Source organism: Marmota marmota, unplaced genomic scaffold, assembly GCF_001458135.2.
Source record: "Marmota marmota marmota unplaced genomic scaffold, marMar, whole genome shotgun sequence".
Classification (NCBI taxonomy): Eukaryota; Metazoa; Chordata; class Mammalia; order Rodentia; family Sciuridae; genus Marmota; species Marmota marmota.
In genome coordinates, this window is record NW_026000174.1 from 10,549,056 (window position 1) to 10,562,039 (window position 12,984).

The 12,984-nt window shown below is 37.6% G+C and overlaps 1 protein-coding gene across 4 annotated transcripts in view; it reads left to right on the plus strand.

Annotated features, from left to right (window-relative positions):
* The window catches only part of Alg8 (ALG8 alpha-1,3-glucosyltransferase), a 32,704-nt gene extending 24,067 nt beyond the window's left edge, over positions 1-8,637 (plus strand). For 2 of the 4 annotated variants that reach the window (XM_015477366.2, XM_015477367.2), the window contains exons 9-13: positions 1,436-1,575; positions 2,903-3,042; positions 6,001-6,098; positions 6,378-6,450; positions 8,028-8,637. In XM_015477366.2, the coding sequence (XP_015332852.1) occupies positions 1,436-1,575; positions 2,903-3,042; positions 6,001-6,098; positions 6,378-6,450; positions 8,028-8,259 (683 nt within the window). In that variant the 3' untranslated portion in view covers positions 8,260-8,637. Of the gene's footprint in view, positions 1-1,435; positions 1,576-2,902; positions 3,043-3,137; positions 3,215-6,000; positions 6,099-6,377; positions 6,451-8,027 lie in introns of those variants that run through there. The other 2 variants (XR_007342246.1, XM_015477368.2) reach the window with 2 other exon arrangements.
* The last annotated feature ends 4,347 nt before the right edge of the window (positions 8,638-12,984 follow it).

A 12,984-nucleotide genomic window follows, 5' to 3' on the forward strand; every position in this document is an offset into this window, starting at 1 on the left:
GCTAAAGGGGACAGAGAAAGGGGTGAATAAGCAGAAAATATTTTAGTAGTCTACATCTTTTCTTCAAGATTTATGGGACAGGGGGCGGGGGGTGATGCTGGTGAGTGAACCCAGGGCCTTGTGCATATGAGACAAGCAATCTACCAACAGCTATATCTCCAGACCTCCCTCAAGAATTTTAATTTTAATTTTTTTTAGTTTTGTACTTGTAGATGGAAAGAATGCCTTTATTTATTTTTACGTGGTGCTGAGGATCAAACCCAGTGTGTCACACATGCCAGGCAAGCACTCTGCCACTGAGCTACAGCCCCACCCCTCTCCCTCAAGATTTGTAATGGCATTTAGAAGGGCTTTACAGGTGCTCAAACTATCTGTGACTGTCCTGTTACTCTGGTGCTTGTTTGAGAAGGCGCTTTCATCATTATTCCAAACTTGGTTTATTTAACAAGTTTTTTTTTTTTTTTAACTCCTTTGTTCAGAGGAGACAACACCCTATCATCATTTCTGTCTTTAAGGGAACATAGTATAATAAAGGAAATGAGCATGAAAACAAAAACAGTGTAGTATACAAACACTTCAATAGAAAGCTTACAAGAAAATCATCTCTGCTTTTTGATTTAGGAACTAAGATGAATAAGTGAATTAGGAGTTAATTTGGCAAAACAAGTAGATCATTCTAAGCAAAGAGTAGCCTGAGCAAAAGGACACAGATGTTGAGAGTGATATGTTGAGGACCCACAGTTAGTTCGTGATAAGCAGGCCACATTTAACAAAGAAGAGATGAGGCTGGAGAAGTAAGAAGGAGCTAGATCATGGAAGACTTTGTATTTAAGATTATGGACTTTCTCCTATAAGAAGTGAAAGATTCAGGCTGGGTATGGTGGTGCACACCTTTAATCTCATCAACTTGAGAGGCTCACACAAGATGATTCCAAGTTCAAGGCCAGCCTTAGCATCTTAGCGAGGTCTTAAGAAACTTGGCCAGACCCTGTTTCAAAATATTAAAAAATAAAGGGATGGAGATGTAATTCAGCAATAAGTGCCCCTGAGTTTAATCCCTACTGCCAAAAAAGGAAAAGAAATTACGGATTCGAAGTTGGGATTTGACATAGTCTGCATTCTAAAAACTTGCTTCATTTAAGAGGTAAGAGCAGATTATTGTTTACATATTACCTGCCCACAAGATTCCTGTAGGCTGCCACAGTTCCCCATTTCAATGCAAACAGCTACTTTATAGATTATAACTTAAAGCAAGAGGCATTCTGTCAGAGGTAGGACAGTACAGACTTAAATTCATGAAATCTTGCTTTAAGCAACAAGAAGATTTAGTAGTTTAATTTTTTTTCTCAAGGTAATTATGGAGTCCCATTAATTACAAATATGTGTGTGTATGAGTGTGTGTGTGAGTGTGTTTGTTTATTTATTTATTCTCTAGGTTTGGAATTGAAACTTCTTGATCCCAACAAGATCCCTAAGGCCTCAATGACAAGTGGTTTGGTTCAGCAGTTCCAACATACAGTCCTTCCCTCAGTGACTCCCTTGGCAACACTCATCTGCACTCTGATCGCCATATTGGTAAGAATTCAGCTGGTATTACTTGAGTTTTCTCTGCTTTTCTGTTGCGTGGCTGATTGAATTTCAACTTGAAGGTTTTCAGACTGCAGGGTGAATTCCATGGCTGTAATCCTGCAGACTGAAGCATTTCCTGGCAACTCTTAGAGAAACTTTGTACATGGTAGGGAAGGATTGCCAATAAAGCCTCTGCAAGATTCTTGCCAGTGGCTGTTAGACCATCTGTCCACCCTGGGGTGAGGAAAAAAGAAAGCCCATAGAGAAGACATGAACCATGCTGTGAAGAAAGAGGAAATCTTTGTGGCAGATCATCCAGATTGTTTTGTTTTTTTCATCCTAACTAAATGATCAGTATTCCAAATATGTCTAGATGGCATGGATATTTTGTCTTGATATAGATAATGAGCTGAGAAAGTCAATAGTGACTCTTTGCACATCAGTTGAGTCTGTTGAGTCAGATGCTGTTAGAGCCTTCATTCATTGTTAGTGATCATGGTGACTTCAGTTTTGTGATATAATTTCAGTAAAATTCCAATAAATTCAATCCTGTTGATGATTATGCTCAGTGTTAATTTTCATTTCCAAACTTATTTGCAAGACACCTGACTCCACTTAGGTACGTGGCAGTACTAGTATGTAGATAACTAAGCTTTGCTGGCCTACTTGTTCACATGTTTTCACTGAGGTCAAAACCTTTTTTCAAAAATCTCAGCCTAGTAAGCTGCGTATAGAAGCAGTAGTTTTATTGTAAATTATACTCCAGCCCAAAAAGGTACATGTTTGCTTATTAATTTGGTAACATCTAACTTATTAGCCCAAAAATATCTAAACTTTGTAGTTTGATCTAATAGATTGAGCTAATCCTAATTATAAAGATATAAATCATTATACTGTATATCCAGAACTTAATTGTCATTTGTTAATTTTGATAATTAGAATTGCTTTTAATGAGTTAAATACACACTTCCAAATGCCTGCTTATTCTGAGTAATTGCTTTCATGTTAATGTTTGTTGGACTATGGGGCTGGCGTTGCAGCTCATTGATAGAGTGCTTGCCTAACACATGTGAGGCACTGGGTTTGATCCTCAGCACCACATAAAAATAAATAAAAAATAAAATAAAGATATTATGTCCACATGCTACTAAAAACAAACAAACAAAAAGATTACATTAAAAAAATGGAGGACTATGCACACCGTGATAAATTACACCAATTTAATAGAGACTTGTCTATTATTTTTCAGCATTAATACAAATTGCATCTGCCTGATCTGTCAAGCTGGGATTTTAAATGACACTGAAATTTTATCTTTATTTATTATTTCTAGCCCTCCATTTTCTGTCTTTGGTTTAAACCCCAAGGGCCCAGAGGCTTTCTCCGATGTCTAATTCTTTGTGCCTTGAGCTCCTTCATGTTTGGGTGGCATGTCCATGAAAAAGCCATACTCCTCGCAATTCTCCCAATGAGGTAAGCACATAGCTTAGTCAGTCTGCATTTCTGGCATATTTCACAGTGTCTTGCTGTTTTCCATTTGTTGTGCTCCTTTTTGTCATGTTCATCAGGGTAGGCAAAGGCAAAGGAACAGTTCAACAGGACAGGAATGTTTACTTGGGATCCCTGGGCCCATGAAGGTTCCGAGGTATGCAAAAATGCATGTGATGTTTCTACATTTTTTGGTAAAAATACTGTAATAATTAAATATCATGATAGGTGTGGATGTTGAATGGCAACATGGTTTAGAAAAAGCCTGGGCTTTGGCAATATCTCCTCTGTTAAAATAAAGTCCCATGGTTCCTTGTTAAGTGTTAGTTAAAGTAAGGACTGAGACCATTCTGAAATAATTCTGTAATGTTTAGATTACAGAAGTATATTTTCCAATATTGTTTGTTTGTTTATTATCATTATTATTATTTTGCATTCTTCCTTTGAGCCTCTCAACAGTCTTTAAGATAATTAGAATAAATGGGTATCATCCCCTTTCTTAACATCTGCAGAAACTAGGACTCAAAGAATTTATGAATCCCCAGCCCTATTTTATATTTTATTTAGAGATAGGGTCTCACTGAGTTATTTAGTGCCTCACAGTTGCTAAGGCTGGCTTTGAACTCTCAGTCCTCCTGCTCAGCCTCCTGAGCCACTGGGATTACAGGTGAGCACCAACACGCCCTGCTAAAAAGAAGCATTTTAAAGGTAGTAGTGTCCATTTTATGTACAATTAAAACCCAATAGATAGATGATAATGAAATTGGCCTTTTTTTCTTGGATGTTTTTCTCAAATCTTGAGAAATCATTTAAAACTCTAAAAGAACATTAAAGCAAAATTTTGAGGTCAGTTTATGGCTTCTCTGGGTTTATTTAGCAACATGAAATTGTCAGATTAAAAAGTAGAACAGTTTGGGTGCGGTGACACTCACCTGTAATCCCAGCAGCTCAGGAGAATCACACATTCAAAGAGTCTCAACAGTGACCTTGTCTCAAAATAAAAAATAAAAAGGTCTGGGGGATGTGGCTCAGTGGGTAAGCACCCTTGGGTTCAATCCCTGGAGCCCCCTCCCCCCAAAAATAGTCTTTTTCTGAATTCATACTGAAGATATAGGGCATTATCTAGGAGATGAGCTATGGGGTTGGAGATGAAATTCTGAATCCTGTTTGCCTGACTGCTACCACTAGGCAGCTCCCAATCCCACAAGATTCCTTTCTTTGGAGAAGTTATTTCCTGATTTGGTTTGGTATACTCTATCAGTCACTTAACTTTTCCTATTTAAAAAAAAAAAAAAAAAAATTATTCTCTAGAGGACACAGAGACTAACCCATATAATTACAGTTATCTTATATTACACAAAGGCCAAAAACATACATTGGAGAAAAGATAGCCTCTTCAACAAATGCTGCTGAGAAAACTGGAAATACATGTGCAACAAAATGAGATTAAACCCCTATCTCTCATTATGCACAAAATTCAACTCAAAGTGGATCAAGGAATTAAACCAGAGACCCTGCATCTAATAGAAGAAAAAGTAGGCCCAAATCTCCATCATATTGGATTAGGCCCCTTCTTCCTTAATAAGACTCCTATAGCACAATAATTAAAATCAAGAATTAATAAATGGAATAGATTCAAACTAAAAAGCTTCTTCTCAGCAAAAGAAACAATCAGTGAGGTGAATAGAGAGCCTACAGCTTAGGAACAGATTTTTACCACTTGCACATCAGATAGAGCTTTAATCTCTAGAGTATATAAAGAACTCAAAAAGCTAAACACCAAAAAACAAATAACCCAATCAATAAATGGACCGAGGAACTGACAGAAGATGATATACAATCAATCAACAAATATATGAAAAAATGTTCAACATCTCTAGCAATTAGAGAAATGCAAATCAAAACTACTCTAAAATTTCATCTCACTCTAATCAGAATGGCAGCTATTAAGAATAGAAAAAGGGGCTGGGGATGTGGCTCAAGCGGTAGCGCGCTTGCCTGGCGTGCATGCGGCCGGGGTTCGATCCTCAGCACCACATACAAACAAAGATGTTGTGTCCGCCAAAAACTAAAAAATAAATATTAAAAAAAAAAAAAAAAAAGAATAGAAAAAACCATTGGTGAGGATGTGGGGGGAAAGGCACACTCATACATTGCTGCTGGGACTGCAAAATGGTACAGTCAATATGGAAAGCAGTATGGAGACTCCTTGGAAGGTTGGGAATGGAACCACCTTTTGACCCAGCTATTCCACTCCTCAGTCTATACCCAAGGGACTTAAAAACAGCATACTACAGGGACTCAGCCACATCAGTGTTTATAGCAGCACAATTCACAATAGCTAAACTGGAACCAACCTAGATGTTGTGCATATATACACAATGGAATATTACTCAGCAATAAAAGAGAGGAAAATCATGGCATTTGCAGGTAAATGGATGGAGTTGGAGAATATCATGCTAAGTGAAGTTAGCCAATCCCAAAAAACCAAATGCCGAATGTTTTCTCTGATATAAGGAGGCTGACTCATAGTGGGGTAGGGAGGGGGAGCAACGGAGGATTTAGACCAACTCTAGATAGGGCAAAGGGGTGAGAGGGGAAGGGAAGGGACATAGGGGTAGGAAAGATGGTGGAATAAGATGGACATCATTACCTTAAGTACATGTATGAAGTCATGAATGGTGTGAATATACTTTGTATACAACCAGAGATATTAAAAATTGTGTTCTATATGTATAATATGAACTGTAATGCATTCTGCTGTCATATATAACAAATTAGAATAAAAAATTATTCTCAATTGAATTGGACTTGTAGAAAAATCTGTACTTATTTTAAGCTTAAATCAGTTGTAAGAGTAATGATAGAAGCGGTTTATTCAAGCTCTTTGCAAGTATGATTTCAGTTACTTTAAGGAATTATTGTAAGAATTTTTATTTTTAGCCTTTTGTCTGTGGAAAAAGCAGGAGATGCTTCAATTTTTCTGATTCTGACCACAACAGGACATTATTCTCTCTTCCCTCTGCTCTTCACTGCCCCAGGTAAACAGCTTCTTTTTAGATGCATTTGACACCATGTGCCTTTTTAGTCAAGGCTGGAGATCATTATTCTAATTTCAACAATCCTAAAATTTCAGAGATGTCATCTTAAATAAAATCTTCAATTTGCCCTTAGTTCAAAATATCTCTAAATGTCACAAAAATGCATAAACTCAAAAATATTATTGTCATAATTAACTGTTTGTGTGTGTATATAGTTTTAAGTATCATAAATCTTTCACTTACCAGTTAAAATATCATGTTTTTTTTTTTTTTAAACAGAACTTCCCATTAAAATCTTACTCATGTTACTATTCACCATCTATAGTATTTCTTCACTGAAGATTCTATTCAGGTAATCAAAAAAGCACATTTAAATTATATTTATACTTCTGAAATGTTTACTACTAACTGGTAAGATAAATCTTTAAAATTTGTTTTTAAGTTATAACAGTAATATAACATTACAAAAACTTGGTAAGCAGAGTGAGAAATTACCCATAATCCTGTAATTCTGGCATGACAGCATATTTGTGTCTTTAGTTTGAGAAAGTATTTAAGAAAGACTAGTTAGCTTAAAGCTTTAAATGAAAACTAAAAAATGGAATGTAAAGGGCTGAGGATGTAGTTCAATGGTAGAGAACTTGAATAACATGCAAAAGGCCCTGACTCAATCCCTAGTACTACCACACACACACCCCCCCCCCCAAAAAAAAAGGATGCATTATGGATAAAATTACCTAAGTAGAGATGAAAACAAAGATATTATGTAAAAATTGTTACAGATGCTGGGTGTGATGGTGCATATCTGTAATCCCAACTAAGGGAGGCTAAACCTGGTGAATAACAAGTTCAAGGCCAACCTGGGCAACTTAATGAGACCCTGTCTCCAAAGAAGAAAAGTGACTAGGGATATAGTAGTCAGTGGTAGAGCATTTGCCTAGCATATGTGAGACCCTGGGTTCAATCCCTAGTACTATGAAAAAATAATAGTTAAGATTTATGGGTGAAACTTTTTGCTCTTCTAAACTTTATATTAGTTTGCTTATGGATCATATCTATCTACATAAAAATTAATATAATTAATTATAATTATTTTAAAACTTATAAATCATGTGACCCAGCAATTCCACTCCTAGTTATACACCCAAGAGAATTGAAAACAGGGACTCAAGCAAGTACATGTATATTAATGTGGAAATGTGCACCATTATTTACATACCCAAAAGATGCAAACCACTCAGATGGCTATCAATAAAAGTAATGAATAAATAAATTTGGGATATACTTATAATGGAATTTATTTAGCCAGAAAAAGGAATGAAGTTCAGATACATGCTACAACATGGCTGAACTTTGAAAATCTGCTTAGTGAAAGAAGCCAGACACAAAACAACAAATATTTTATGATTCCACTTACTTGAAATTCTAGATGGACACAGTGGTGAGCCTATAACCCCAGATACTTAAGAGGCTGAGGCAGAAGGATCACAAGTTCAAATCCAGTCTGGGCAACTTAATGATACCTGTCTCAAAATAAAAAATTAAAAAGGGCTGGGGATGTAGCTTGGTGGTAAAGTACCTCTGGGTTCAATTCCCAGTACCACAAAAAAATTCTCAATTATGTTACATTTCATCATATTTTTATTCTAGTGTCACAGCCCCCAGTCCCTTTCCCTCTTCCAAATACAGAGCTAATTTTCTATGAACAGCTTCAGCTAAGTGTCAAACATAGGTGGATGACTGGGTAAATTTGGATTATTATGATAATGTAATGGTATATCATTGTCATTTTTTCTAGATGTGAAATTTAATGTAAATTTTTATTTCAGCCTTGGTTATAATTCACACCAAAACAGTATAGGTGGAAAAGCTTTAGCTGGGAAATGTTTGCTAAACCAGAATGACTCATCTTTCTCTCCTTTTCTTCAGAAAAGAAAAACCTCTTTTTAATTGGATGGAAACTTTCTACCTCCTTGGCCTGGGGCCTCTGGAAGTCTGCTGTGAATTTGTATTCCCTTTTACCTCCTGGAAGCTGAAGTATCCCTTTATCCCTTTGTTACTGACTTCAGTGTATTGTGCAGTGGGCATCACATATGCTTGGTTCAGACTGTATGTTTCAGTGTTGACTGGCCCTCCTGTCAGCAAGACAAAGAAACAATGAATAGAGGAACTGCTTGGAAGTAGGCCAAGCAATTATTTCATGGGAAATTAATCAGAACTTGAAGAAAGTTGCTGGTGGCATGAGCCATTCATTTTAGTAGATCTGTTTAGAGGACCATGCTTGCCATCCTTGGCCTTGTTGAGCCTAGCAACGTGATTGTCACCATGGTGAGAAGCCACTGCCCTCCGTGAGCAGTGAAATTCATTTGAAAAAAAAATCTCATCTTCCTCTGACTGCTATGTTTACTGAAAGCTAACGGAGTCTGATTAACAGCATAATTATTTGTATACTAAGTTAACCATTGTCAGGATATAAAGGATAATTAGACTCCTCTACTGAAGGAAACATAAATAAAATGGCATTTTTTTTATTTCTGCACAGAATACTTCTGGATCATTACCAGCTCCTACATTTTCCTATTTAGCATGCATACAGGCAGATGGTGTACTACCCCCATTCTGTACACCTTGTTCTAGGAGGTTTTTGGTGATGGTGGTGGTGGGGGGGTTTTTTTTGTTTTTTGTTTTTTTGGTTTGTGGTTTTGTTTGTTTGTTTGTTTGTTTTTTCCCCATTGAAGTTACACAATAATAATATTCAAAGTCAGGAGACTATTTAATGCTCTGCTTTGGCCAGGCATCAGAGACTATAAACCATATATAAGCTACTCTTATATTGAGTTTAGGACATCTTGAACAGCTCATTTTTTCTGATAGCAAGCACTGCAATTTTGATAGCTGCCACTTAAACTTTTCCTGGTGTGAAAGAACTGAAGAGATTTTGCAGATTTGTCTCTTCCTGTCCCTTCCTTGATAGTACTACATACATTTTATCTAGGACCTCTAGTCACCTAATGCTGAACATGCAAATTTAGCCAACATTTATCTAGCCAACACCAGAACTTTTACACATTTTATTTACCCATCACCCCCTAAGAAGATCAGAGAAAGTCCAAGGTCAGCGGCATCCTAGGATGCTAATCCAGTTATTCCATCTCTTAAATCCATTCTGTTTTCCCAGACTTCTCTTGAATCTGTTATTGGATACATAAAGATGGAGATTTGGCCAAAGAGAAAGAGAAACATAACTCCTCTCGCCTCACCAGAGTCTCCCCTGCACCCTTGTCTGGTTCTCTCAACAACATAAAATTCTCAGTGTGCCACGCTATATTAGACCTCTGCTTCCTTTCATTCATGCTGCTTCCTCTCCCCTCTGACTTTTCTACTATCATCTGATTGTGCATACTTCAAGATTCAACCTAGGGGGCTGGGGATGTGGCTCATTAGTAGAGTGCTTGCCTGGCATGCACAAGGCCCTAGGTACCATCCCCACTACAAAAAATAAGGTAATGGTCCTAAAGGAAGGTACAATGATACATGCCTATAATCCCTGAAATTTAGAAGGCTGAGGCAGAAGAATTGCAAGTTTGAGGCCAGCCCCAGCAATTTAGCAAGACCCTGTCCCAAAAATGAAAAAGGGCTGAGGGATGTAGCTCAGTAGTAGAGCACCCCTGGGTTCAGTCCTTAGTACAGAAGAAAGGAAAAGAATTTTGGGACCCTGGAGTCATACAGCCTGGTTGGAAATCCTACCTCCATTTTTTAAAAAATATTTTTAGTTGTTGATGGGCCTTTATTTTTTATTTATTTGTATGTGGTGCTGAGAATCGAACCCAAGTGTGTCACGCATGCTAAGCAAGTACGCTACCACTGAGCCACAGCCCCAGACCCCCTACCTCCATTTTAAAGAATTATTTAACCATCCTTTGCCTCAGTGTTGTGTTTCTCTCTCTCTCTCTCTCTCTCTCTCTCTCTCTCTCTCTCTCTCTTTCTTGGTGGTAGGGGGTGCCAGGGATTGAACTCAGGCACTCAACCACTGCGCCACATCCCTAGCCCTATTTTGTATTTTAGTTAGAGGCAGGGTCTCACTGAGTTGCTTAGCACCTCACTGAGTTGCTGAGGCTGGCTTTGAACTTGCAATTCTCCTATCTCAGCCTCCCAAGCCACTGGGATTACAGGTGTCACTGCACCTGTAATCATCATCTCTTGAATTGAGAAGTGATTTAAAACATTGCCTGAAGCATTGTATTATATATGTGTATATATTATATAATATATATGGAAAATACTCACACATGAATCTTTTCTCTTTCTTCCCTTCTCCTCGAAAATTGAGTGTCCCCACCCAGTGTTCCCACTGCCAGGGATCTGCTTCTACCATTAAAAACTGTAGTACTTGAGTGTGTTTTTTTAACCTGCTTTCCCCAGGGATCCAAACTTGTATTGTTAGTCCCATTGTTTGGCACAGTTGAAAGGGCAAGCACACCACACAGAGCATGATTAAAACCTAAATGTTACTAGTGCAAGCATTAGCACAAAGGACCAATGTAACTCCACACATTTTCGCCAGTTGTACAAGCCAAAAAAAATTTTTTTTAAGTGGAAGATTAATTTGCATCTCAAAGCCAAGTTTAATAGGCTTTGCATGTAGTTACTGTAAAAGTGATGTGATGACAGAACTGAAAGAACTCATCTGGTGCAGGGGTTTCTAGAATGGAGGGTTGAGCACTGGAGGGTTGTTTTCAAAGTTACCTCAGAGCCTCTGGGTTCCATCCCACCTTCCACCAAATAAATAATGTTTTGATCTATTTTACCTATTAGGTTATATTTACATTTTCCTTTGACATCAGGGTTCAGAGTCAAAAAATAGTCTTTAAACAGAATAACCCCTTCCATTATCAGGAGGAAAATGGCTCTGGAGATAGAAATACTGACTGGTGCCAACATAGACTGGAACCCAGACTTCCTGCCTACCACCCAGTACATTTTCCAGGTACTATATTTTAGATTCATGAATGTTTTGAAATTTTATAGACATGCAGGTGATTTTCAACAACAAATTCATATGTTTCAGAAGTTAGTAATAAGTACAAGAAAATTCATAATATGGCTGTGCATGGTGGTGCATGCCTGTGATCCCAGCAGCCCAGGAGGCTAAGACTGGAGGATTGTGAGTTTAAAGCCAGCCTCAGCAAAAGTGAGGTTAAGCAACTCAGTGAGACCCTGTCTCTAAATAAAATACTGAAAAAATGTTTTGTTCTTCAGTAGCTTAATAAAATTATACTTCCAGCATGACCATGGTAAAAATAGCTTTTGGCCCCTCTATCCCTTTGTGCTTCAGAGAAATAGGCTACTGTACTAATGGCAGCTGAGACTATTTTTTAAATCTTAAGAACTTGAATCAATCTGGGCACGGTGGACGCGTCTGTAATCCCAGTGGCTCAGGAGGCTGAGGCAGAAGGATCACAAGTTCAAAGCCAGCCTCAGCAAAAGCGAGGCACTAAGCAACTCAGTAAGACTCTGTCTCTAATAAAATACAAAATAGGGCTTGGGATGTGGCTCAGTGGTTGAGTGCCCCTGAGTTCAATCCCTAGTACCAAAAAAATAAAATAAAAACTTTAATGAATATAGCCATTAGTTTCTCACAACATCTGCATTTTATTATAAGATCAATAGCAGTGGTGTTTTTTTTTCAAACTTAGGAGTAAGAAATAAAACCAATATACTTGTATATATACAACCATTCTTTAAAAAGACAGGACCAGGGGCTGGAATTGTAGCTCAGTGGTACAGCGCTTTCCTCTCATGTGTGAGGCACTGGGTTCAATCCTCAGCACCACATAAATAAATAAAATAAAGGTACTGTGTCCATCTGCAACTAAAGGCTATGGATTCTATTCCCAATGCCACACAAGAAAAGACAGGACCGTCATATACTTACGTACAGTGGTATATATGAATAAAAAAAAAAAAAAAAGTCCATCTTACAAAGGCTCTCAAAAGAGTTCCTCAGTGGTTTTATTTTTTACAGTTGTTCTGACAAAGAATAAATGGCTGATTAAGCAGTATCCATCACCTCTTAAACCCTTCCAATATATGCAGATATTTGTTAAGGTATTCTTTTTTTTAAACATTTTTTTAGTTGTCTGGATCTTTATTTATTTATATGTGGTGCTGAGAATCGAACCCTATGCCTCACACATGCTTGGCAAGTGCTCTACCACTGAGCCATGCCCCAGCCCCAAGGTATTCTTTTTAAAAAAAATTTTTTAGTTGTAGTTGGACACAATACCTTTATTTAATTTACTTATTTTTATGTAGTGCTGAGGATCGAACCCAATGCTGCACACGCACTAGGCGGGTGTTCTACCGCTAAGCCACAACCCTGTTAAGGTCTTATTATTATTATTATTATTATTATTTTAATATTCTTTTAGTTGTAGATGGGCCTTTATTTTAAATATTTATTTATTTTTATGTGGTGCTGAGGATTAAACCCAGTGCCTCACACATGCAAGGCAAATGCTCTAGCACTAAACTACAGCCCCAGCCTCCGTGTTAAGGTATACTTGATGATTAATTAATATTTTTCTTCTTCTGACACACCTGTTTGTTTTTGGAGCAATACATAATGAGGTTCTATTCCCATTTTCATGACAACCTATTTGACTGATTCAAAAAGGGAAGATACCATATTGTGTTCATTTCTATTGAGTATCTACTAAGTGCCAAGTCTTGTGCTATGTGTTACCTTTTGTGTGTGTGTGTGTGTGTGTGTGGTTCTGGGGATTGAACCCAGGGCCTTGTGCATGTAAGGCAAGCACTCTACCAACTGAGCTATATCCCCAGGCCATGTAACCTCTTTTAATCCTTCCTAAAACTGCAAATCAAG